The 27,435-nt window shown below is 37.2% G+C and overlaps 1 protein-coding gene across 2 annotated transcripts; it reads right to left on the bottom strand.

The window, feature by feature from the left end:
• Positions 1–13,658: 13,658 nt before the first annotated feature.
• LOC149534495 (uncharacterized) lies at positions 13,659–27,177 on the bottom strand. 2 transcript variants are annotated; one of them, XM_089805025.1, is made up of 2 exons: positions 25,580–27,177; positions 13,659–14,026 (listed from the first exon to the last, which is right to left on the bottom strand). In XM_089805025.1, the coding sequence occupies exon 1, from the start codon at positions 26,703–26,705 to the stop codon at positions 25,818–25,820; it is 888 nt and encodes a 295-aa protein (XP_089661151.1). In that variant the 5' UTR covers positions 26,706–27,177; the 3' UTR covers positions 13,659–14,026; positions 25,580–25,817. The 2 variants fall into 2 exon arrangements, with proteins under 2 accessions (XP_089661151.1, XP_089661150.1); XM_089805024.1 differs by lacking the exon at positions 13,659–14,026 and adding an exon at positions 14,176–14,746.
• Between the last annotated feature and the right edge of the window lie 258 nt (positions 27,178–27,435).

Below are 27,435 nucleotides of genomic sequence, written 5' to 3'. Positions count from 1 at the left end.
TACTAATTTATTTTTATAACTTACTTTATTAATTGTGTGTACAATTAAATCATATATAATAGCGTACTTATTATATACAAACTGAAAATCAATTACTATCATAATAATTTACAACTAAATTTCAATTTGAAATTAATATTAAATTTAATTCTTAATTTTCATAATTAGACTTTTTTAATTGAGTCTCTTGACTATATATAAGTATTTAATTAAATTATCATTTAATTAATCTTATATAATTTCCTTATCAAATTCAACATTAAAACTAACATTTAATCACATGACATACAACGAGGAGAGAGAAATGATGAAATCCAAAAATGGAATAATCATGCTTAGGGGAAGAATTCACGAATTTGCATCACCTTGACGAATTCAAATCAGGAATCAATTAGGTACTTGTCCACTATTTCAAAACAAATAACCATTTAAGATGTCGGATAAGGCACGCCCATCTTGGTAATTCAAGGAAGTCGATGCCTAGCACCTACATATATATAAACACAATGATGGTGATTGATACATCATGTGGATCTTGCAAGCAATTTACTATGATTTTGTCCCTCAACCACATTAGGCATGTTAAAAGAAAAGTACTACACACTAACCATACACATGCAAGCATGAGATCAATAACCAGTAAATCCATATATATATATATATATACCATAACATGTAGATTATGATGTAGTCAAGTTCCTGATGGCGGGCAATTACCAGGCTTTTGCTAGGGCCTCCATGCCCTAGCCCATTCAGTGCCATCTGTTTGCACTTTGGGGTCGCTGTTTCTCTGGCTTTGCCAAGATCCGATGGCTTGGTTGGCCGGGGATCACTATCGTGCCCTAGCTATGGCCGTTGGTCGTTCTTGCTCGCTGTTCACTGATCAATGTTCATTTTCCAACTGATTGTTGTTATTTTTTGGGTCTCTAGTTTTTGATCTTGTTGCTCGTTGTTGGTTGTCGGTGTTGTGTATTGCTGGTCTAGGGTGTGGGAGTGGTGCCATTATGTCTTCTATCACTATTCCGGCTACGTCTGGATCAATGCGTTCTGGGGATAGGTTTGTCTCTTATGCCAACATGGCTACATTTGAGGTAGGTCTTCATGGTGTTGTTCGAGAAGCTCACTCCGAGCCTTCTCGTCCCCTTGAAGTCTCCCCTATAAGTGTATCAAACCCTATAATGGTTCCTTTGGATCTAGATACAGTCTTGATATTTTCAATACGGCAAAAGAGCTTTCTACCTTTGCTGCTATTTTTCGCTTTTGAGGTTTCTGACCCTCTCTTGCCAATCTTCATGCTTGGATCTCCAAGCATTGGGAACCTCTTTTAGAGTGGGAAGTCCATATCTTTCCAATGGCTAAAGGATTTTTCATTGTAAAGTTTAAAACTGTTAAAGATAGGAAGACTATTTTGTGCAATAACAATTTTTCATGGGAGGACAGATTTCCTCTTATGGCCAAACTGTGGCATATGGATTTTGATCTGCTTACTGAATCCTTTAATAGGGTTCCTATTTGGGTCCCGATTTCGAACCTCCCGATGCATCTCTGGCTAGATTCTGTTTATGAAACTATTGGGGATGCTATCAATGATTTTTTATATGTGGTTCTGACACTTCAGTTATTCTCCATTCAACGTGTACTTGAATTCTTGTAGAGATGGATATTTCAAAGGGCCTCCTTGAGAAGGTTTGTTTGGCTTCTTCAAGGGGCACTTGGACCCAAATTTTGGATTATGAAGGTATCCCTTTTCGCTGTAGAAAATGTCATATGATAGGTCACATTGTTGCTCGTTGTGCTGCTAAGAAGAAGACTAAATCAAGGCAATCACATTCCTAGTGGTCAGGGGTCTCTTCTGAACACTATACGGTGGTTAAATCCAAGGATGCTCCCCAAGACCCAGTGGATGACTCTACGAATGATTCTCTTGCTGATGATCTTTCGATTACGGAGGTTGCAAAGGAAGTCTAGACTCCTGGTCTGGACCCTGTTCTTTCTCCCACCCATGCCCCTATGCCGGATGTTCCTCCCAGTGCTTTTGGGGGCCAAGGCCTTGGTCTCTCTCCTACCCCTACCCCTGTATTAGACGCTTCTCCTAGTCCTGTGGGGGGCCAGCAGTCTAAGGGCTCTTCTAGGGAGATTGTTGTTGCTTATGATTCCCCTAGGCTCCATTGTTCAGTTTCTTCTGGGGATTGGCTTGTTGAGGCAGCTAAGGTTGAGGATGGTTGGATTGCAGTAAAAAGAAAGAAAACTAAGCTATCTTCTCCTCCTTTAGAAATGAACCTTCGATCATGCAAGGAAGGCTCAAAATCTAAGGGCAAATGATGAGCTCCATCGTAATATTTGGCTCTCATTTGTCTTCTCGTTGATTTTTTGGTTTGGTTGGTGATAAGCTTTCTATCACCTTGGTTACCCTTTGTTCGAGGGGTGACCAATTTCACTTTTGTTTGTTGTTTTGTTGCTTCTATACTTATTGAAAATCTTTCATCTTGTATAGGGTTTCAAGCACCCTTCAAAACCTATTTTCCTTAATCAAAAACATGTAGATTGTGATCATGAAAACAACCATAATCATCAATAGAAAGCAAATACTACATCATCATCATAAAAATAACCATAATCATCAACTAAAAGTGCATAATATCTCAAAACTAACCAATGGCTAATCAAATCATAATATTGTCATACATCCATATCCTCAGGTATTACTAAAATAACCATCGCACACATAAAATGACCTAAAAATGTTTAGCAATATGAATTGAAAAGAAAACTATGAATGGATCGTACACAACATTATTTTCTAGACTTGGTTATCATCAATCGCAACGTCAAATTCAAACATCTTATGCACTTCACAAGCTCATGCAACAACTTGTAGATTTGTATTTGTCAAAAATGAAACATTGTTTTCACTTTTGCAATGAAATTCAACCTTAAGTTTTTATTTGGCATTTGGCTAACAAACATTGCATTCTTCATGAATCTGGGAAGATAAAAGGTGTGTAAGCTTACAACAATGTATACCAATTTGTAAAAAATGCCACTTAAACCCTCAATAATAATGGTATTGTCTCCAAGAGTAAACTGAGCACAAAGCAAGCTAGGTTATGATGAATCAATCCTTTCATCTATTCATGTGTCTGGCAAAAACTAAATCTACATATCATATACATTTTTATTAGGGATCGTCATGTGAGTTTAAGCAAATTTGACATGTGTCTTCATTTGGAGAGGTGTCTTTAGCAATATCTCCATGTTGTATTGCAGTAATCTTATTCATTCAATATAAACCCACCTTCTTCACACTTTGTTGTGTTTATTTTGGTTTATTATGTCTATGGGACATATTCTTTATAACTAATATCAATAATCCTTTATCACACCCTCTTGTCATAAATTTGACAATTATTTTGGGAATGAGAATGTTTACCCTATTATTTTCATTTCTTCAGGGCCCATTAAAATACCACATAGCTCTATTGCATTTATAATTTGTATCCAAAACATCATCATCTCATCCCATTCCCTATAAATGGATTCTCCTTGTTAGAAATGAACCTCTGATCGTGCAAGGGAGGCTCAAAGTCTAAGGGCAAATGATGAGCTCCATCATAATATCTGGCTCTCATTTGTCTTCTCGTTGGTTTTTTGGTTTGGTTGGTGATAGGCTTTCTGTCACCTTGTTTACCCTTTGTTCGAGGGGTGACCGATTTTGCTTTTGTTTGTTGTTTTGTTGCTTCTATACTTACTGAAAATCTTTTGTCTTGTATAGGGTTTTAGGCACCCTTCAAAACCTATTTTCCTTAATCAAAAACATGTAGATTGTGATCATGAAAACAACCATAATCATCAACTAAAAGTGCATAATATCTCAAAACTAACCAATGGCTAATCAAATCATAATGTTGTCATACATCCATATCCTCAGGTATTACTAAAATAACCATCGCACACATAAAATGACCTAAAAATGTTTAGCAATATGAATTGAAAAGAAAACTATGAATGGACCGTACACAACATTATTTGCTAGACTTGGTTATCATCATTCGCAACGTCAAATTCAAACATCTTATGTACTTCACAAGCTCATGCAACAACTTGTAGACTTGTATTTGTCAAAAATGAAACATTGTTTTCACTTTTGCAATGAAATTCAACCTTAAGTTTTTATTTGGCCTTTGGCTAACAAACATTGCATTCTTCGTGAATCTGGGAAGATAAAAGGTGTGTAAGCTTACAACAATGTATACCAATTTGTAAAAAATGCCACTTAAACCCTCAATAATAATGGTATTGTCTCCAAGAGTAAACCAAGCACAAAGAAAGCTAGGTTATGATGAATTGATCCTTTCATCTATTCATGTGTCTGGCAACAACTAAATCTACATATCATATACATTTGTATTAGGGATCGTCATGTGAGTTTAAGAAAATTTGACATGTGTCTTCATTTGGAGAGGTGTCTTTAGCAATATCTCCATGTTGTATTGCAGTAATCTTATTCATTCAATATAAACCCACCTTCTTCACACTTTGCTGTGTTTATTTTGGTTTATTATGTCTATGGGACATATTCTTTATAACTAGTATCAATAATCCTTTATCACACCCTCTTGTCATAAATTTGACAATTATTTTGGGAATGAGAATGTTTACCCTATTATTTTCATTTCTTCAGGGCCCATTACAATACTACATAGGTCTATTGCATTTATAATTTGTATCCAAAACATCATCATCTCGTCCCATTCCCTATGAATGGATTCTCCTTGTTAGAAATGAACCTCCGATCGTGCAAGGGAGGCTCAAAGTCTAAGGGCAAATGATGAGCTCCATCGTAATATCTAGCTCTCATTTGTCTTCTCGTTGGTTTTTTGGTTTGGTTGGTGATAGGCTTTCTGTCACCTTGGTTACCCTTTGTTCGAGGGGTGATCGATTTCTCTTTTGTTGGTTGTTTTGTTGCTTCTATACTTATTGAAAATCTTCCGTCTTGTATATGGTTTCAGGCACCCTTCAAAACCTATTTTCCTTGATCAAAAACATGTAGATTGTGATCATGAAAACAACCATAATCATCAATAGAAAGCAAATACTACATCATCATCATAAAAATAACCATAATCATCAACTAAAAGTGCATAATATCTCAAAACTAACCAATGGCTAATCAAATCATAATGTTGTCATACATCCACATCCTCAGGTATTACTAAAATAACCATCGCACACATAAAATGTCCTAAAAATATTTAGTAATATGAATTGAAAAGAAAACTATGAATGGACCGTACACAAAATTATTTGCTAGACTTGGTTATCATCATTCACAATGTCAAATTCAAACATCTTATGCACTTCACAAGCTCATGCAACAACTTGTAGACTTGTATTTGTCAAAAATGAAACATTGTTTTCACTTTTGCAATGAAATTCAACCTTAAGTTTTTATTTGGCATTTGGCTACCAAACACTGCATTCTTCGTGAATCTGGGAAGATAAAAGGTGTGTAAGCTTACAACAATGTATACCAATTTGTAAAAAATGCCACTTAAACCCTCAATAATAATGGTATTGTCTCCAAGAGTAAACCGAGCACAAAGCAAGCTAGGTTATGATGAATCGATCCTTTCATCTATTCATGTGTCTGGCAACAACTAAATCTACATATCATATACATTTGTATTAGGGATCGTCATGTGAGTTTAAGCAAATTTGACATGTGTCTTCATTTGGAGAGGTATCTTTAGCAATATCTCCATGTTGTATTGCAGTAATCTTATTCATTCAATATAAACCCAATCCAATGAGGCACCTACTCACCCAATCTATTACAAATCTTAGGCTCTAACTTCATAATGAAAAACAAAATATCAAGTGAACAGCCTACCCACCCAATCTACGAAAAATCTTAGGCTCTAGCTTCAAGTGGAAAACAAAATATCAAGTGATGAGACTAGATACTACTCCATTATGGATTGGCATGCATTGATTATTGACATTCTCTCAAAACTCCATAAAAGCTCATCAACATTAACATCAACAAGCAATGGGAAAGTGGAAGTAATATGAATCTAAATTCATGTCCTTCTCATAGGTAGAGATAGCTAGCTACCTTCTCTTCCTAGGAAAGGATTGTTATCATTCCAATGGGGTTCAACTAGATTGCAAAAGTATCATTTTTCTAGGTACCAAAACTTGATGATTAAGACTAATAATAAGATGACAAGAACATAGAGCACCTTGGGGGAACACCTCAAAAGTGGTTGAATGAATGAAAATTTTTAATAACGTCCACAAGGTCAAGAAGCCTATGGGACCCACAAGTAGCTATCAAACAACATGAGCACGCAAAAACTAAAAACACAGCTGCTACCCGAGATCTCTCTTTCTACAGCTGGAAACTTTTATTGTGTATCTTGGTTAGCGGATCTACCAGCCTTGTGATCTGTTCTTTAAACAAATTTCCCAAGGTGTTCACTTTTAGGGTGGCAATCCCTCATATATCCTTATAGGTTAGACACTATAATGTAATGTCATTTGATCTTCACCACTTATTGTGTGCAATAACAAAAATTTCTATGCACTGACTCTTCTTCAGGCATCACCCACCAACTAGTCCTGCATCTAAGTTGATGTGAGCCACCTCTTATGTGGGCAATTAACATTTTGATTTCCATTTTATTCTCATTCCTATGTAGTTCTTTTGAGTATGTTCATGTAAGTGATTAAAGTGTGTGATGTAGTACTCTTCCCTCCCAAGATGCCCAGTCCACATGCTTTCCTTGAATTTGCCTTTGAACATTTTACTTTTCCTTTTTGCTTCTCGGGCAGTCCTTATTTTAATACCTCACTTACCCATCCATTTGCAATTTTGTTTCATCCACACACTTTCTTTTGCCTAATTTCTCATATGCAATTGTTTTTTTGGTCAACAATGTTTCTCCATGTTTTCTAATCTCCTTATCTTCGCAATCGACATAGAGATGTCATTTCAATAGGAATAGTCTCAACCTTTACTAGAACAATATCATACAGAATAGACAATTTAATCTTAAGGCTAGTCGCAATTAAATGCTTTTATTGCCTTTCTATTTGTCTCCACTTACTTGTTGAAGTGTTACTAACCTATACCTCGCAGCCATATAGCATCACCGGCGCTATTAGAAGCCCAAAAAGAGGTTTTCTAGTTTTTCAATCCCATAGTTCAGCACTTCAACATCTATTTCATACTAGGTGCAATACTTCCCATTCCCCTTGTAACCATTTTGCTATGCAAGTTTTGCAACTAGTTTATGGTGGAAATCCATAACCAAGTATTTATATTCATTAACCACTTGCAGAGAGTTGCCTTCAAAGATGTAATCTCTATGAACCTTCTTTCTCTTCAAAGTAAAGATCATAACCTTAGTTTTGTTGGTGTTCACTTGTATCCCAACCTTGTGACAAAATAATTCCAAAGCTCTCAAGTCTTCCTTTAAACTTTGTGATGTTTTTCCCATTAGAATAAGGTCATCTACGTATACGAGTAGCTTTATTACATAGTTATCAAATGGACTCCACCACCACCAAACTTGTCTAGCAATCTCTCTAATCTATCAATGTGCATCCTGGAAAGTGTAAGGGATAAAGGACATCCCTGCTCAACTCCAATATCACTTCTAAAACATTCTAATAAGCCTTGTTCAATTCTTATTTTTGCCCTAATTGTCATATAACCTATAAATAGTCATATTATAATGTTCCAAGATTTTCAAATCTTTCATTTATTTAGTTTGCTTCTTTGTATCATGTCAAAAGCTTTCTTGAAGTTGGCAAGGCAGCAAAAAGTCTCTACCTTGCATATCCCAAACTTTCTCAATCAAGTGCTTGAGTGTGATGCAATGATCTATTGTAGAGTGCTTGGACCTAAAACATGATCAGCCTTTGGCCCTCTTTCCTTCATTTTCAATCCAAGTGCTGACTTGCCTGTCTATCATGCTCCCAAAAAGTAGGCTGAAAAAAAAAAATTGACCATTATAGTGTGGTCATTCAAAGGGTTGTTGATGTCCACTTTTGTGCAAGGGGGTGACAACTTTACCTATCCAACTTAATAGAAACACATTCTTAATGACTCCACTAAATATTCTTTGATGTGAGGTGTGAGGGCTTAAATACCCCCATTTCAAGTATTCTACTTGCAAACCATCTATGCCACACGCGTTACATGATTCGTTCTCTAATGTTTTTCAAGAAGAATTTAATTCTTGAGGTCATTATTCGACATGTGTCTTTATCTTACTCCCTCTCATACAATTGTTTTCCATACTTGTCCTCTAAGAATTTGTGATGTTATTTTCTTTGTTTATGCTTCTTTATTTGCAATTCTCCCCAAAAGCCTTTTGGTTTGGCCCTCCCAAGCAAAATCAATTTGTTCTGTCTAGTCTAAATATACTCCTCTTGTTACAATTGTTATTTTTGCCTACTCCCTAGTAATCCACCATGTTTTGTTTATTTTCTTTGTTGCCATCCATTATTCATCATACCATTGGTTAGCTAAGAAGTTGTTTTAGTTTCTTTTTCTAGGCCTAGATCCTTTGCATGGGCTAAGAGCCTTTAAAATTATTGAAGTCAACTAGATGTTGTCTATAGTTTACATGTTTGACAAGGGCCCCTATGACTGGTTTCCACTTGTTGCAGGTACTTTCGAAGCATCACTTGAAAAGTTTCTTGGCTTTCTTGTGTCAAAAGGATGGTACCTTAAACTTGGACTTCTCATGTCTTGTAAAATTTCCATTATCAATCTATAGCTACTCAATGATTATTCTCTCGTGGAATGTGAGGGGGTTGAATAGCATCCCCAGACAAAAAGGTATTCATGAGCTGGTGGTTGATCATTATCTAGATATCCTTTGTATCCAGGAAACCAAGCTTTCAATGGACTCCATGTTTAGATGTGTTCCTAAAATTTGGTTTTTTGGCCAATGTCAATGTGTTGGTGCTTTGGGGAGCTCTGGTGGTATTGCCATTTGCTGGGATCCTAGGAAAGTTACGCCACTTTACTAGGTCTCTTGCCTCTCAACTCTCTCGATGGTGGCATCCTCTCTAGAAAATGGAGAGATGATTCTTGCTACTAATGTGTATGCTCCTATTGATCTCCCTGGCAAGCTCAAGCTCTGGGAACATATTAGGCATGTCAGAGATCGTCATCCTTTCTTGCTTTGGATTGTGGCAGGAGATTTCAACTCTATTCTCAGTCTGGAGGAGAAGAGGGGTGGGCTGGCTCACTTGGGTTCTTCTTCAGAGCTTATTCAACAAAATATTGATCTTTTACATCTCTCTGATGTCAAACCTCTCAATGGGCTCTTTACTTGGAACAATCGAAGGATTGGAAATGATGCTATCTCAAAACACCTAGACAGGTTCCTTCTTTCTTGCTTTTGGAATTGTGGCTCTCTTTCTCTCTCTTCTGAAATCTTGATTGGAGAGGTTCTGACCACTGGCCTATTAAGCCCGCAGCTAGTTATGTTGTTGTCCCCAAGAAGCCTCCCTTTAAGTGCTAGCTGATGTGGCTTCAAGACTCTTCTCTTCATAACTTATTAGCTCACTAGTGGCGACAGGGAGGCCCTACATATGGCACTACTATGTTTTCCTTCTCTAAAAAACTTCAATATGTTAAAAGGAAGTTGAAGCATTAGAACAAGAATTGTTTTGGTAATCTCCACATCATGAAGAAGAGGGCTCAAGATCGTCTTGATGTTATTACCAGGCAGATTCAGGATCTAGGTTTCTCTGAAGCTCTTGGCATAGCAGAATCTCGAGCTTCTACTGATTTAGCTAAGTGGGATCTTAGAGAAGAAATTTATTGAAAACAGAAGGCTCTAGTTGACTAGCTTTAGGAAGGGGACAAGAACACTTCTTTTTTCGATAAATCTGTGCAAGCTCAACATAATAGGAGTTATATTTCTTCTCTTGTTACTTCTGATGGGACGCGTGTGTCCTCCTCTCAAGCTGTATCCAGGGAAGCTATTTAGTTTTATTCTACTCTCTTGTTAGATGATTTACCTCTAGCAGAGATTGAGGAGAATACAATCTTGTCTTGTATTCCCTCTGTTGTGACCAAGGAGATGAATGACTCTCTTATGAGGCCAGTTAGTATGTCTGAATTGGAAGGTGTGGTCTTCAACTTGTGGAAAGGTAAAGCTCTGGGGCCTAATGGCTTTCCTGTTGAATTCTTTCAAGAATTTTGGGATATTATCAGTGATGACCTTTTGGACATGGTTCAGGAGTCTTATTCCAACAAAGAAATGCTCCAAGCCTTGAATGCTACTTTCTTAGTCCTTATTCCGAAGAAGGAAGAGACTAATCAATTGGATTTCTTTAAGCCCATTGCTCTTTGTAATGTGGTCTATAAAATCATTACTAAGCTCCTTGCAGAGAGGCTTAAAGTTTGGCTTCCCATGGTTATCTCTAAGGAACAAGGGGGTTTTGTGGCAGGAAAACAAATTTTGGATGGGGTGGTTATTGCTTTTGAAGCTATTCCCTCTGTGTACTTCCAGGGAACATGCCATGTTCATTAAGCTTGATATGGCTAAGGCTTATGACAGAGTCAATTGGGATTTCTTGTGGAAAGTTCTTCTAGCGTTTGGCTTTAGTCAGGAATGGATGAGATGGGTTCTTAGTTGTGTTACTACTCCTTCCTTCTCAGTCCTTATTAATGGTGAACCGTCAGAGCTTTTAGGGCATCTAGAGGTCTTCACCAAGGAGATCCCCTCTCTCCTTATTTGTTTATTATTATGGCTGAGGGACTAGGTAGACTTATCAAGTTTCATGTATCCCAAAATCTAATTCAAGGATGGCATTAATGAATTGGTTTGCCCACTCTTTCCCACCTCCAGTTTGTTGATGATACGGCCCTTGCTGGAAAAGCTCAAATTTGGGAAGCTAATGCCTTTCGGCTAACCTTGGATACTTATTTGGCTGCCTTTGGGCAGAAAATTAACGACCACAGGTCCTCTATTTTTTTCTTCAATACTCCTGAGCCTATCTAGCAAAAGATTGCTAATATCTTGAGATTTCAGATTAAGTCTCTCCCTCTAACTTACTTGGGAGTCCCTATTGTGGTGGGTAGACAACCTAGGCTATTCTGGCAAAGCTTGCTCGACAAACTTCAACAAAAAGTCAACCATTGGTCTCATAGGTGGCTTTCTAATGCTGGCAAGGTGACATTTCTTCAATCTGTGATTCAGGCCCTTCTCATATACAGAAGCATGGTTCAAGCTGCCCCGATATATTTTCTTAAGGAATTTGATGCTCTCTCACGCCAATTTCTTTGGAGTGGCAATTTGCAAAATACCAAATGGAGGCTCATCAATTGGGATACTGTTTGCAAGCCAAAAAAGGAAGGAGGCCTCGACCGTCGTTCTGCTATCTTGTGCAGTCAAGCTCTTGCTACCAAGCTCTATTGGCGCTAGTATTCGTGTCAATCTCAGCTTTGGGCTCGTATCCTGTCACACAAGTATTTACTTGATGTTGAACCTTCAGATATTTCCAAGTTTTCTCTTGAGGGAAGAGGCTTTATGGTGTGGAATACCCTCAAGATTGGTACTCACCTAGTGAAGAGAAGTTTATTTTGGATTTGTAACAAATGAACCGAGGCTCTATTTTGGAGTGATTCTTGGAATGGGTATCCTCCTCTCTTATCTTCTCATCCGCACTTGCAGTCTCTTTGTGATTTTTTCCTTCCTGCTAGATGGAATAAGGTGGCTCATTATAAAGAGGCTTATAACTTGAGCCTTGTTGTGGGTTATAGATGGAAGAATTCTTCTGACTGGCCGCTTGGGGGCTCTTTGGGGGATCGGTTGGAACTTTCTCAGATATCGGCTTCAAGGGAGTGCAGCTCTCTGCAAGAACTTGATGTTTTGACTTGGGGAGGTGCTTCTTCTAGCAAGTATTTTGTTTCTTCAGGATACCTTGTGTTGATGAAACAAGTTTTTGGTGAGGTGGAGGTCTATTGGTGGAAGAAAGTTTGGAATAATTTTTCATGGCCTAAGTGTAACTTTTTCCTCTAGATTCTAGTTTACAACCATTGTCGTATTTGGGAGAATCTCTGCAAGTGAGGCTTCCAGGGGCCTTCCATCAGTGTTTTATGCCGCAAAAGTGAAGAGATTGTCTCTCACCTTTTTTTCCAGTGCCCCTTTGCCAAACAGATTTGGCACTTCTAGTGGAGTGTGTGGGGATGCACGTGTTGGCATGTCTCGTCTTTGTCTGAATTTTGTGACCATTAAATCATCACCCTTCCAAGACTTCTTTTCTTTAGGTTGCTTGGACTATTGGCCATTCCCTTATCTTATGGCATGTGTGGCTTGAGAGGAATAGGAGGATCTTTCATGATGTGCAATTTGAGATCAAGCACCTGTGGGGGAAAATTGTTAATCCTCTTCATGAAACTATACTAACTAAATGTGATATTGGTGGAGGCTTAGATCCTAGTGATGTTGTTATTTACACATGCCTTTCCTTTCCTCTTCAGGGCACTACTCCCTCGGTACCCCACAACCACTTTGGGAGTAGAGCTAAGCATCACTCTCAGCGTGTTAATCATGAGGGGCATTGGTCTCCTCCTGAGGTGGGCATTTCTTAAAATCAACACTGATGGTTCTTCTCGGGGAAATCTTGGTCCAACTAGTATTGGGGGAGTTGGGAGTGATAGTTTTGGTGATATTCAATTTCTGTTTTCTACATACAAGGGTTACCATGCTAATAACCTCATGGAAGCCCTGGCTATCTTGGTTACAGTGGAACAATGTTGTCAACATGGCTAAAAATGAATTATATGTGACACTGACTCGCAAGTGGTTGTGAATTTATTGAATAGCGAAAACCTTATGCATGTGGATTGGCATTTGGCTCTAGTTATTCAGCAGATCATTCAGTTATGCAATTCTCTGAATTCTGTCTTTTATGCATATCCCTCGTGAGTGGAATGGTGTGGCCGACTGTCTAGTTAAATGGGCCTCTGAGCATGGACCAAATTGGAACATTATTGATCATAGAATGCTTCCCCTTGATTTATCTCAAATGCTAGTTCAACTTGTTGACTAGGATAAAGCTTTATAGTTCTCTTTGTTTCTTGTGTTGTTTTGCTCTCTTTGGTATTCAATAAAAAATTTACCCCTCTTTTAGTTTATAGCAAGCTTGGTAAACCTATCAACAACCAACGTAACTCTTCAGACTCAAGGTTAGCCTTCGCTTATTCTTCAAGAAATAATTAACCCTCAACTTTTGGAGCCTAGCAAGAAAATTTTGGAGCATTCATGGCCCTATTATTGTATATTTATCTACTTTTTTTAAAACCCTCACAAGTAAAGATAACATGCAAAAAACACGAGTAATTTTTATACCATGAAATCTAAAATTAAATCCTTCTGAATAATATTTACCAAAAATAGGAGGCTTATGCTGGCAAAATTTATTGAAGGCTTCAACACATATCTTGAGATGTAGAATTAATTCGATTCGACCAATTTGGAGAAAAAACAATTAAATTTTGCAGACGATGTTCAACAATATCGTAAGACACATCTTTGCAATTGTTTTGATGAAAAATTGCAACGGCAGTTCACAATATCAAAATTAATTCAATTCAACTCAATTTTAAAAAAATGTTTTTAAAACTATTTAAGTAAAGTTCAAGGATTTTATTTTAAAAAATCAGTCTGTTTTTTAGCAACTTAAAAACATTATAATTTTTTTCTGTCATTTCAGAATGCACATGTAATGAGGAATATGTACAAATCACTCAGTGGACCTTGTGCACACTACCACTTTCTTTTAGCCACAATTTTTTAAATTCATTAGGTTGCTCTCAAAAGCCATACGATCTGCATTTGCTATTTACTTTTTACAGACAAATAAAATAGACTGTTTCACTTGTCTACTCTTGATGGATCTTTATGCGACACTCGGAACATACACAAGGAAACACATATAGTGCTCTTCCCTGTTCTATTTCCATCCTTCTCTTTCTAGTTTCTTCTGTCTGATCCTGAATGTTGGAATCAATGGATATTGTAATCCCATTCAAATATTCAACGGGGAGCACATACTTGTCAGTGAAGGAAGTACTTCAATACAGACTGCATTCTAAATTCTTACTGTGGCCATTCATTTATCATTTCAGAATAACAGCAAAGAAGAAAAGAATACTATTGCTGTGCTGTATTCATTGAGACATTCAAATAAGACATCAAATATGTATCAGCCTTTACATTCTCTTTATGCAATGGAAGCTATGTTTATTCCAAGAAGAAGGTACCCAAAACCAAGTGAATATCAGGTTATAATGGATCTCCAAAAACAATTCCTTTCTCTATGCAGACCACATTACCTACCAGTTTGGACCAAGCACTCCAATAGCAATAAGATTGCCATCCAAACTTATATTAAGAAAATACAATTCCCTTGTGTCTTTTGTAAGAATCTTGCCCAAATATATAGCATCCAAGAGGTGATCTGTGTGGATGCTACCCTACCCGCATGTTAGTATCACGTTTATATAGCCAAAATTGGCCAAACGACTTGCAGACAGGTCTGTATTATAGCTGTGATAGGAAAATGCGTTCCCCATTAATCTATGTGCATCCAGAAAACTTTCAAGCATTTGCCAAATGTACACAAATCAGCAGGGCAATGCTTTTGTGGCCACGTGTTCAGAGGAGGAAAAAGTTCTCACTGCATCTACCCTTATTAATGAAACTTAAATTCTCTGCCATTCAATACAAGTGTGACGGGGGAAGATGTCAATAATTACTAGTCACAACAGAGATTGCAAACAAACATCATGTGTGTTTTCTTCTAGCTTTCTACCTTTTTTGTGCCATTCAGGTTTACAACATAACCATATGTATCGTAAATTATGAATTGCTATCTTGAGTAGGAACGTTGAAAACAATTTGCATTAACTGTGAGCAAATCCACTGCCTTCCCAGATCTCAAATCCCAAAACATCATATACATCAATAGAACAATTGACAAATTGCTGCAAAACGGACCAGTAAGCATTACAGTTAACTACTAATTTTGTAAAATATTTGCTAGATAGAGACTCAACCACAATGTTTGTGAATCGTGTAAACCTCAGTAAAATAACATGTCTTTGAATGTTTTTATGCTTTGTGAATGTCTTTCTATATGATAAGAGTGAAACTTCCCACCAGTTCATATACAATAAGTTTGGTATTTGTGTGCTATAGGCACATGATACAAGACAAAACATTTTTCTGTAATAACAGGCGATTCAAGTTAACAACTGCATCGCATGCTTAAACACACAGAATGTTCAAAAATGTCATCCAATATTGTAGAAAATTTATTTGGCCAGATTATTTGTTGGTTTAGAGGTCACAAATCACGTGGTTTGTTTCATGTATATTTATTATTTTTACTTATTTAGCCTGAAGCTACTCATTACTTTAGGCGTGATTTGAATATTTGATATGGTACCTCTAGTCTGCAATGTCAGTCAAACCAAGTTGGGTAGAATTTGGACGCAGCGCCATCCAGAACTATGCATTGTGCATCTCTGTGGAATAATTAGTTACATGTGTTATTATCATCTCATGTATGCAGGATTTCATGTTTCTCTGACGAATCATTTCACATTGATACATGTTAATTAACAAGAGTTATGCATGGAAATCCCAGTTACTATTTGCACCAACTAGGAAAAACAACACAGCCTATATATATACATATATATAGAAAGAAAGATCATCTTGTCACTGAACTGGAAGGCAAGACCAGTTTACAATTTCACTGGAGCAAAGAGTTAAGGATGACGGATAGATGTTTATGAGAATAACAGTTTCCTTGGAGGCATATCCTGAGGAGGTCCTCCAAAATCTACAGAGACTAGTGTTTAGGGAATCTGTGGAATATGAATCTGGTTGTGATAGTCAAAAGGAAAAAGCCTTAGTTTGTAGCCACAATTTTTTAATGGAATCCACCAATGGATTCAATGCCAAGTACCATGCTTAAAGAAAAGTAGAAATTGCTACAGTATTGCCATATGAACCTTGTTATCAGAGCCAATGCCTGAAATTAAATCCTACAATCACAAACGACAAAGTATGGGCATGTTATCACCTGTATTTTACAAACTTTGGGGTGCAAGGGGAGCTGGGAATGCATGAGTTTTGGGGATGCAGCATCATATAGAGCCTGTTTGTCCTACCATGCACAAAATATGATTTTCAGACTCGACGCTTTGAAATTTGACAATGAGCAATAGGTAACTAATCATATGAGTAACCTTACTGCCTTTTTAATAAAATTTAATATGAGTAATCAAGTAGCTTCTTTGGTTGGTTTAATACTGGATGATATTGGGGATAAGTATGACTTTGCATGCCCATCAACTTATTGATAGAGACTGCAAGCTTCAGCAGCCCGTCAAGGCTCCAAGCTTCCACAGTCCAATCAATTGTTGAGTCACAAATCAAATCAATTACAAAAGACCTGTGGTGTACACTACATCATTCCCGCATTAAGCGGAAATCAAAAACAAGAAAAAGGAATCTTTAGTTATATGTACGTAACCTTTGATAGGTTGTGTGAAGCTGAATTTTGATGGGACTTCAGCTGTGGCTTTCTTCGCACTATGGATGAAGCTAGCTAGTTTATGTATGAAACGAAGCTCCATTTTTCTCCGGTGTGGGAGAGGTCAAATAATCAAGTTGGAATTGGAAGGTTCACTGGAAGGTTTCAAGGTGGCTCTAGGGCCTACATGTAGATGTTTGCTAATTAAAGGTGATTCTCAGATCATAATTTCAGGTCTTGGCAAGGGATCTGTTTTCAATTGGAAGCTAAATAATGAGATGTAGGGAAATCCGTAGTCTTTTATTAGAAGCTTCGCAATCAATGGAAGTATGGGCAACGCTTGATTTTTGGATATATGTAATGAACTAATATAATTTGCAAGAAACAAGTCCCAATAAAAGTTCAATTTATCATTTAGAAATAGCATAAATCATAAAGCTTAGAATTTAATGTTTCATATTTTCACGAGTCTGCGCCTTCCAGTGCTTGATTAATGCCTTTCCGGCAAGAAGTGACAGTCTCTGCCATGTCTATTTTTAAGTTTAAACAAAAGCCTTGAGCCTCATCTAATTCTTGACTTCAAGGATCTGATAAGAAAGGCCTCAATCAAGCTTCAAGGCTTGAAAGCCTTTTGAACACCATACACAATTGATTATATTCTGATCTAACAGCTCGCAGACCTTAAAAGGTAAGTGACCCCATCATGTGGCAAGCATACAAAGTTTTGAAAAAAAAGTGAGGTCTAACACCTCTAAGAAGCAACAGTTGTGGTTGAATGTATCTTTGGGTCAAACAATGCAAAATTGAGTAGTGGAACACAGAGCAGTACATTAAAGAGTTAATATATACTCCAAAAAAATGCAAGGCAGTACAATAAAGGGTTAATTTGTGGGGGCCGACCCTATAAAGCAAAAGAGAGGTATGCCTTAATAGATGAGAAGGTGGTCTAATCCAATATATGGCAGCCCACAAAATACCTAAAGAGGCAAAGGGTGCAATGAAAAATTTAGTGTTCCGTGTTGACATGTGCACCCCCACCCAGAAAACATTGAGTTTTTGAGACATCTTGGGGATGTGGGACACCTCCAAAGCATTTCTCCTCTGTCACTCCTCTGCCATGTTCCTCAACTTTCCCACGTTTTCCACACAGGAGCAGATGTTTGTTTGAGAAGGGATGTTAATGGGGGGCATTTTGACGTCCAAGAGACTCCCAAACATCCCTCAACAAAGAAAGGGACACAGATGTTTCTTGCAAAAAGTCATGTTTTAAAAAATAAACAAAACACTAAAGCGCAACACTAACTCGCCTAAAGCTAATAAAATGATAAGAAACATTTAGTCTCATTTGCAATCGCTTCTAGAGTTTATACTTCTAGCATTTACTATTTAGTATTCTGTTTTTGAAGTTTAAATATTGTTGACTCTTGATAACTTGATTAGTTGATTGTAATTTTGTAATATGGTTATGAAATGATAAGTTTAAAATTTTGAAAATTCACAATGTCTATATTGGATATTTTCAATTTTGATATTTGTCATTTGAATACTACTACTAGACTCTAGTTATTATGGTATACATCTTTGACTTTTTAAACCTAATTTTTTCAAGTACTAATATTATATGTATTATGTCAGCACCACTCCCCTGCCGCCATCCCCTAAGCATTCCCAAACTTAGACCCCTGTCCCCAAAACATATTCTAACATCCCCCAAAGGAAACATTTGTAAACCCAATAGAACATTGGTTAAATTGCATGCCACCTACAGCCAATTGGAGCTAGATATACACTAACAAACAGTGGGTGAGGACAACAAAAGATGTGATTAATGCTTATAATAAAAGATGTGAAACAGAAGGGGGGGAAAATTCACATTCCCCTATATGTTAATATTGTTGTCCAAATGATTTCGATTAACATTAAACAATAAATACAATTTTCAGGTGCCTAGCCTTGAAGACATTGTTGCATCTCCTACTCGAGGAAATAAGAATGAGGAATTTTAGCCCTAAGCAATTTTTTGCATCCTACACCCAACTAAATATTCTGCAAACATGTTGCATCTTGTGATAATTTTGCAAGTTGACATGGAGCTCACATAGGAGGGGAGTTGGAGAACAAATGTGTATCTAAGATCCGCAAGGATGATTTGGCATTATAAGGATCTAAGATCATTACATTTGGCATATTTTACTGTGTTGCCTTCAAAGAAAACTTATGTAAGAGTAGTTTGTTTTATAATTAGACCCTGTAGCCATAAGATTCTTTCCCATTGCCCAATTCACCTTGGGCTTCTCCATCTCTTTCAAAGATCGGCATTTACATTGATGTAATTCAATTTCCATCTAGTCTCTGAAGTCATATATTCAATTTTCATCTAGTCTTTGAAGTCATATATAATTGTGTATTCCTTTGAAGCATGAATCAAAGACCTTGTGATTACTTATCTTTGCCACTTTTGGCCCCAATTTATGTGGGATGCTTCCATTTGTTTGCTGCATTGAATTTCTTATCTCTTACAAGCGACTAAATGTGATCACTTATATCATAATAATAGTAGTGTATTTTTGTGTTATTCTTTTTCCTTGAAAAGGTTAATGAACACTAGTGTAACACCGGCACGGGGGAATGTCGGGATGGGGGGATTTGTTTCTAACATGGAAAAAAAGAGCCTCAATTTGGGGACGGTGGAGAAACAAAAGAGGGAGCGGGGGGGCTGCACATTATACATATAGAACATGGGATGCTAGATATGAAATGATGTTTCAGTATAACATACAAAATTGAAGTACTTGCACATAGTAAAATTGCAACATGAACCAAAACCATTGAATATTTAGCATGGTAACAAAGCACATATCCAATAGTAACATTCATAAATCAAAACTCAAATAGCAATCCAAATCATCAGCGAATAAGATCTATATCCAAGCTATCGTGCATGATATGAATCATGATCAATATCAAAGTGAATGCAAAATCATGTCAAATGACAAAATGTCCTCATCACTACAACTACTGGACTCCTCGGGCTTGAGTTCCACAAAAGAAACACCAACGAACAGTACATTGGTTTCTATTGCAATCTCATCCTCATCAATATGAGATAGTTCCTCTGGCTCTAGATCCCATATGCTACTAGGCTCTCTTTGTACACGTGTATCTTACAATCGATGATATGCAAGACACTGTGGACAACAACTAGCTTCTCCACTCTCTTAGAGGTAAGTTTGTTCCTCTTAATAGAGTGGATGAAGTACCCACTTAAAGGTAAGTTTGTTTCTCTAACAGAGTGGATGAAGCACCCAAGCACCCTTGACATCCTCAAACACCCAAGCGATGTGGCAACGCGTGGGCGATAATGAGGGTACTTCAGTACTCCCAAGTACCCATCCGAAAATGTCCCCGCACCTAGTACTCTTAGGTTTTGGGTCAAGTGAGCGTCCCCGGGTCTCACTGATGAACACTCTAACTTAGCAAATTACCTCTTTTCCCTTTTCTTCTTTTCATTTCACTATATTTTCTTTGCATGTTTACTTATTTTCTCTTTTTCCTTGTAGTTATGCAAATAATGTTGATTGCAGAAGCCAAACTTCTCTAAAGGATGTTCTCATATCCATAATAAAATTTCAAATTTCTCGTCTATACATTTGATTACACGCACAATTTAAATCAAACAAATCAGCATACTAGCTTTTACTGGGGTATCATGTTCCATTCTGAATATCTCACAAATAAGAAGACCCATTATGAGATACACCAATACCCTAAGGCATCGTGCACTAATCAACAATTTGGTGGCATGCTTAATGGGACCAAAGCCTATTTACTTAAGAAGTACATTAAGACAGACTTGACCTAAAACAAATAGATATATTGCACAAAAAATTGATTATATCACCATATCCAATCAGCTCTCCAAGAGCAAACTTCAATCACCCAACAATTTTGTTGTGGCAACTCTACTATACCATAGACAAGTAGCTTAAGATCAATTCAAACCAAAAGTTCAATAAAAAAATCAATGATTATAAACCCAACTGATATCTCCACTATTTTCTCGGCAAAGGAGAACTAGATTAACAACTGTAACACCTAATTTTGCAAGCTCTTTGCCTCCCTTGTAGGATATTAGCCATTTTCAGCTATATGTACATGATGAAAGGGACAATGAATCATAAAGCATTTTGTCTCGCCAAACATTTGTAGTCCTTTAGTCACTAAATCGTTAAACAAGCTCTGTGTTTCAACCTTAAGGCATAATCTATTTTTCAAGAATAGTTCTCTAACTCCAATAGCTCAAATCCAAGATATGTTGAATATAAACTTGGTGCAGCCCTCCAATTATTTGTCACATCGTCCAAGAATAAAGTAGCTTTTCAAAATGTAAGCAATAAATTTACTGTACTTCACCTCCTGCACCAGCCCCCATCTTGTCACCTACTATGCATCCTCTAAGACAAAAGTACTTGAGCTATTTCAAAATGTTAGCGATAGATTTGTCATACTTCACCACCCCACAGTGATCATCCTATTGCCCCCCTCCCCAAGCCTTGCCCCCACTTATAATTCACAACTCTCAAAAACATTGCCCTGAGGGGTTAGTGCTATGACATTAATAATCGACGCTATGACATTAACAATAGGGACCAACTTTTAACATCTTTCCACCTAACAACACAATGGACACCCTTTCCTCAAATGAAAAATATCAAATGAGCTACAACAAAACTTCCACAAGCTTGACCTTATCCAATAAAGTACCACATTCCTCATAACTTGAACCATTTTTCCTTTTGGAGTCTTGTTAGATTTTCTCACCATTTATTGCCAATATGGTGAGCGAACAACACTGAAAGCCAACCCATTTGCATAAATACAACCTGATATGTGTCAATCAGCAATGTCTTGAATCTCATTTTGAAAAGTTCTAAGTTGCCGGATTTGTCTCCTGCTGCCTGGATTCGGGTCCGGGTCTGCACAGGTCCGGATTCGCCCCCGGGTTCGCTGCGGGTCCGGGCAGGGTCCTTAGATTTGACTGTGGATTCGTTTGGGTCCTTGTTGGAGCGAACCCAAACGAACCCACAGCGAACCCGAGGCCAAAAACAACTTTAAAGAGTGTATTTTTTAAATTGTTTTCTTCTGCAACTCTTAAAGGAACTTAATAAAAAACATTTCACTCGTCTAATCTTTATGTCAAGGAGGAGGATGATGATATAGCAGCATATGGGACTAGTGGAACCAGTTTGGGTTCCAATGATGAAGCTCCAAATATAGTTGCAATTGGGGATGAAGCCATTGATCTCTCATTTTATGATGATCCAATTGATGACCCTTGAAGGGCATTTGATACTATGATTATTGATAAACTACTAAACACTTGTCATCTATCATCATGTTTCAAACTTTATTATTTGATGAACTAGTCTTTGTTTTGCAATTTAGTACTTCAATGTATTATTTGATGAACTAGTCTATGTTTTGCAATTTAGTAATTCAATGTATAATTTTCTTTACAATCATGACGATAGATTAATGAGCGAGTATTTAATGTTTTTAGATTCAGGTAAAATCACGTTTTGAAGGGACCCAAAACCCTTTGGCATTTGGCATTGATCAATGATCAAGCAACAATTGTTCATATTGTGAAATGATTTTGTTTTGCAACTATGCATGTTTCTCTCTCTCTCTCTCTCTCTCTCTCTCTCTCTCTCTCTCTCTCTCTCTCTCTCTCTCTCTCTCTATATATATATATATATACTCACGAACCCACCCACGAACCCAAATGGGGAAAAAAATTTGCCCGAACCCACGAACCGAACCCCGAACCCGTCCCCGTCCCCGTCCCCAAACCCGAATCGGCAACTTAGGAAAAGTTGTTTCTAAGGGTCCCCTTAGATCTCTTACTTATAGTGGGTTGTTCTTCAAGATTGTCAAAGTGTAGGTGGCTCTCTATCATAGTGAGGGTACTAGATGGGGAACATGAATCTTCATTTCCTTCCATCTTCTATTTGCTAAAGAACTATTTTCTTTGTGGTTTACTAGTTCATATGCTTGTTCTTGCTCATTAATATATATCACTTGTGTCAATGGCATAAATACACCATTCTTTCTAGAGCCGGCTATGCTGCCTAATCCAAGACTACGCAAATGAGCATTCAACCAATTATATGACCTTGTATACTTGACATAATATATCCTACAAAACTGTATAAGCCCCACCATTTGGAGCCAATTGTATAATACCAAAATGCTCTCAAAGATGAAAACTTGGAATTGCTTTAAATTTTGAGTCAGCTTATGAAGCTATAACTAAATGTCATTGTAATTACGCTGCAAGAAATTTTATGAAAAAACATTCAAAACAATCAAAAAATAGATATATATAAAACCTAACTCTTTTAAAATTTCAGGCGTATGATACATTTATAGAAAAAATACAGGAAAAGCAATGCAAAAGAGTTCATTCAATGTTTGCAAGACATAAATTAAGGGAAATGGTTTTTAAAAGCTTCTTTTCAAAAAAAAACCTTTGATCTTCCTAGCAACTAATGAATACTTGCACGTGTAAGAATAGCAAAACAACCATTTTGGAACCACTAATGGTCAATCTTTAGCTCTCTTGGTTGAATAACAAGCAAGAATGAAACTTCCACCTTTTGGAAAGGTATGTCTTTTGCAATCAAAATGAGCTCAATTGCATTTGTTTTAGTGTTTGAAATGCTTTAGTTGGCATTTTTGGGGTTAACAGTTTAATTTAGAGCAACCAAGTCAAAACCCTAATCTTGCTAATCACTAAGAAGATCCAACAACACAGCCTTAAGTTAGTAAATAGGAATAAGATGAGAGGGGCTAGACTTCTCCCAAAAAAAATCGAAGAGTTTGGAACTCTCTTGGAACTTATCATATATGACATCTGATTACAAGCAGTCTCAATAAATCCATCTTGTTAAAATGATCTCTAATATCAGACATTTGTGGTTAATTTAAATAAATATACATATGACGTTTATGACCACGTACTAGTTGACTTGGTAAGATTTTGGGTCCAAAGTCATCTTACCCAATTGATCCAACCCTACAGTGCAATTTATCTCTCCAAGGAGTAAAACTGGATGTGTATTTATCATCTAAGTTGATAGGATTTGTTGTGCTTCTATGTTGCTATCAAATCAAACAACATTGTAGATCTGAGCTATAGATGATTTATATTTTGAGGTAATTCTCAAGCATTCAAATTATCTGAGAATTGTAAAATATCTAAATCTTTGGTTTCAAATTATTTATATCCATCCACAACTCTAAGTTTTATTTGAAAAAAATTATAGAAATTGTTGACATTATAGCTGGAGGCAATAAAGATGAAATAGGGTAACTGAATTTTCAACTCCAAGACAAAAAATATGTAAAGCAGAACAATCCCGTTGGAGATACACACATATAAAATATATCTTCAAAATCTTTTTCAACAGAAGAGCAATGCAGCTTAAGACTAGCTTTTAGTGTGGCTGAAATCGTCAAATGATAAGGTAAATTATTTGGGCCATGCTGACACCCACAAGGTTGGTTATGCAAAATAATACATTAGGTGCCACGGTTGAACTGTCATTCTATTTTTGAAATTCTAGTCTCTAATAAGACCACAGAAAACAACTTCAAGCATTTTAAAGCCCCAAATTTACATTTCCTAAATTATGAAGACAAACAATGCTAGGTAATTGATATGACACATTACAATGCCCATATCTGCTTTAACAATCTGTAGAGAGAGTGGGGCATAAGCCCATAAAAGATATAGAACAAGAACATAGTGCATTCACAATAAACAGAAGTCTTCATAACATACTAGATCCACAGATGAGAAAGTGTCAATGCTTGGTGAAGAGAACAAACAAATACCTCACATTTCATCAAGAGACTGTTGTGACAGAAGTTACTCAAGACTCTAGAAGAAATGGATAAATCACATTATTAAATACTACTAAATTACCTACCAGAATGATGTTCCCATTGTATTAAGATTTTTAAAAAGAAATCTTAAAATAAACTGGATTCAACTTACCCTGTAATTTGAGGCGAGTACATACAGCATAACCCACCAATGCTAGTAATAAACAAAATTCAAGTCACCGTACCAGTATACTAGCAAACTGACATTTGCTAATAACTGTTCAAAGCAAATAAAAAATATAAGAAGTCAATTAAAAAACAGGCTTCACTAAATCTGTAATTCAGCTACAAGCAACAATGCAAACAAATAATCCATGTTCTCATTACGCAAGCAGTGGACCATAGCATTCCCATATGATTACCAGGGTTCAAGCCCCACTGCACATGCTCTCTGCATTAATGTGGGCACAATACTTCACTGCCCAGGAGGTACAATAGCCATGTGAAATTTTCCGGGATAAATATCCTCTCAATATTGCTTCTAAGCTAATAGTTTAATAGTTTGATGGTGCATTCCAGCATCAAGGAAGTCTTTAGCAATCACTTTGAAAACATAAAATTGAAAAGATATAATATAATACATATTCTGTCATCTCTATGCATGGACGGAAAGAAACGGCAATGCAAAAACTCCCATTTCAAAAAATTCATTGCTAAGTGATTGCAGAGGAAAACAATACTTCGGAGCAACCAATACCAATGACAGAACATAAATATTTATCATCTTACGGATTCTTACGCTCAAACTGATTAGACTGCTATGAAAGAAACTCTGTCAAAATTATGGCAGTAGTGTGTTTTTTAATTCATCGCATTAGACAACAGAAAGCTATAATTGACTAGTTACGAGTGTTCAGAACTTCCTTCAAGATATACGCATGAACGTCTTTAAATCCCTCAAAAAAACCGGTTCGACGCTCAAATCGGGGAGGCAAACCGAGGCCATTGAGTGACGAAACAGTGATGAAAAAGAATTTAGCCGAAGAAATTTGCTTTCATTTATAGTGTGATTTAAGACATAGATGGGCAGAATTTACAGATAGCTGCTTACCTCCTCATTCTCTGTCTCTAGACGATCAACAAAGTTTCCCGTCTTCTAACTGCAAAAAGAAAATAAACTTTTCTTCTCAAAAGACAGAAAAACATCTTCTGGCTCTTCCTTTTTCTGTCAATCTTGACAGAAACTTTAGGCAAACGGTAATAACATCCCACGTTGCCTTAAAAAGCCCCGTGGTTCTTCTCCGACAGCTTACAGGACTTCAAACCCTAACACATAAATGCGCTTTATTCTATTCTCTATCTGAATCCGAAGAAGATGGAGCGCTTGAAGAATAAGCGGAACAAGAACTAAAGCCCGAAGACTCCCCGCTGTTCTTATCTTTCCTTCTCCTCTTGCGCAATTTAGCGAGCTCTAAATTCATCTTGGTAAAAAGCTCTATTTTAGCGAATTCCATACGGCTGTAAACCTCAGAAAACCCTACCAGAGCATCCGCCAAAGCCTGGACAGGATTTTTCTCACTATTTACCGGCCGTTTCTGTTTCTTTCCAGACGATCTCTGAAAATCCTTCAACGGCTTCCTCCTCTTGTTATTTGACGGCAAATCTACCGCATTCAACACTACATCACAGAGTCCATCCGTATTTTCCAGCAAACCCTTGCCCTTGTCCGCAACCGGATCATCCGTTACAATCAGATCAAGCCGGTTATGATGGGCATAGCTCAAAAAATTCTGATGATGAATATTATCATTTTCGAACCCCTCGTCAAAATCCAGGGGCTCCACAAGCTCGAACGAGTGACCTTCCGATGACAAAGCCGTTGAAGTTCCACCACCGTTTTTTTTCATACAACACATGATTTCATCAAGCTTTTCATAAAACGACCAATCCACGTGATCTGATCCCCGGAGCTCGGCCTTTCTTTTCTCCAGCTTATACCGCCTTTTAAGGCTGTCGACTTTTTCTCTGCACTGCTTCATGGTTTTTAGGGTTTTAGAGCCCTCGCACTGTATGTTGACGTAATTGACGATGTCCTCCCAATCTTTGGTCTTGAGGTAGCCTTTGCCATGGGAACATTTTTCGCCATAGCTGTTGAGCAAGCGAGCCACTGTTTCCGGATGCCATTCGCAACGTGAGCTCAGATTTACGTTGCGAAACTCCTCGTCGTCGCTGACCATGGTTTCGATCCCGCGACCCGCTGCTTAAAATACTATTCTTACAAGATTAAAGTGTGAGCATTTGCGGACTTCGCAGATTTTTTCGCTTCACCCTGTCAAAACGATTGCAAGAAACATTTCAGAGTTCTTCTTACGGCCATTTGGAGACGAATCCAACTTTCTCTGAGTGATTTTCCATGGCCGTTGGAACTAGGGTTTCTGCTACTCGCTGTCTTCTGTCATTGGACGGACGGACATTTTTATGTCTTGTATTTTGTGACGGAGTATTTTATCTGATTAATCACGGGAAAAGTATGAAAACCTTGTCATCCGACGGTCAGTATTTGACGAACACGTTGGCGGTGTTTTGTTTCAGTTGGGAAGCAAGGTTTCTAGTGAGGTCATTTAACATCTTTTTTGTCACTTTTTCTAAATGTTAAGATTTTATGTGGCTACATTTTTTTTGTTGGAATTTGCATTCGACATTCACATGTCCTCATTCTCATGAAACAAAGGGATTGAAAAGGGGTGGTGATTAGTCCCTCCTCATACCGAAGATTTATTTTATTTTCTACTTTTTTGTTATACGTAGAATGGGTTTTTTTGTTTTTTTAATGGAGCAAGCCAACTCAACGAAGGTCACCACTAAATGACTTAGAAATTCTCATATGAGCCCATACCATATAAATTTTTAAAAATTATTTTTTTGGGTGGTATTTTTAATGTGAAAACTTAGGAAGAAAAAAGAGGG

This window comes from Cupressus sempervirens, chromosome 10 (assembly GCF_028749045.1).
Source record: "Cupressus sempervirens isolate cs-2001-9-10 chromosome 10, ASM2874904v1, whole genome shotgun sequence".
Classification (NCBI taxonomy): domain Eukaryota; kingdom Viridiplantae; phylum Streptophyta; class Pinopsida; order Cupressales; family Cupressaceae; genus Cupressus; species Cupressus sempervirens.
This window is presented reverse-complemented; position numbering and strand designations above follow the sequence as displayed.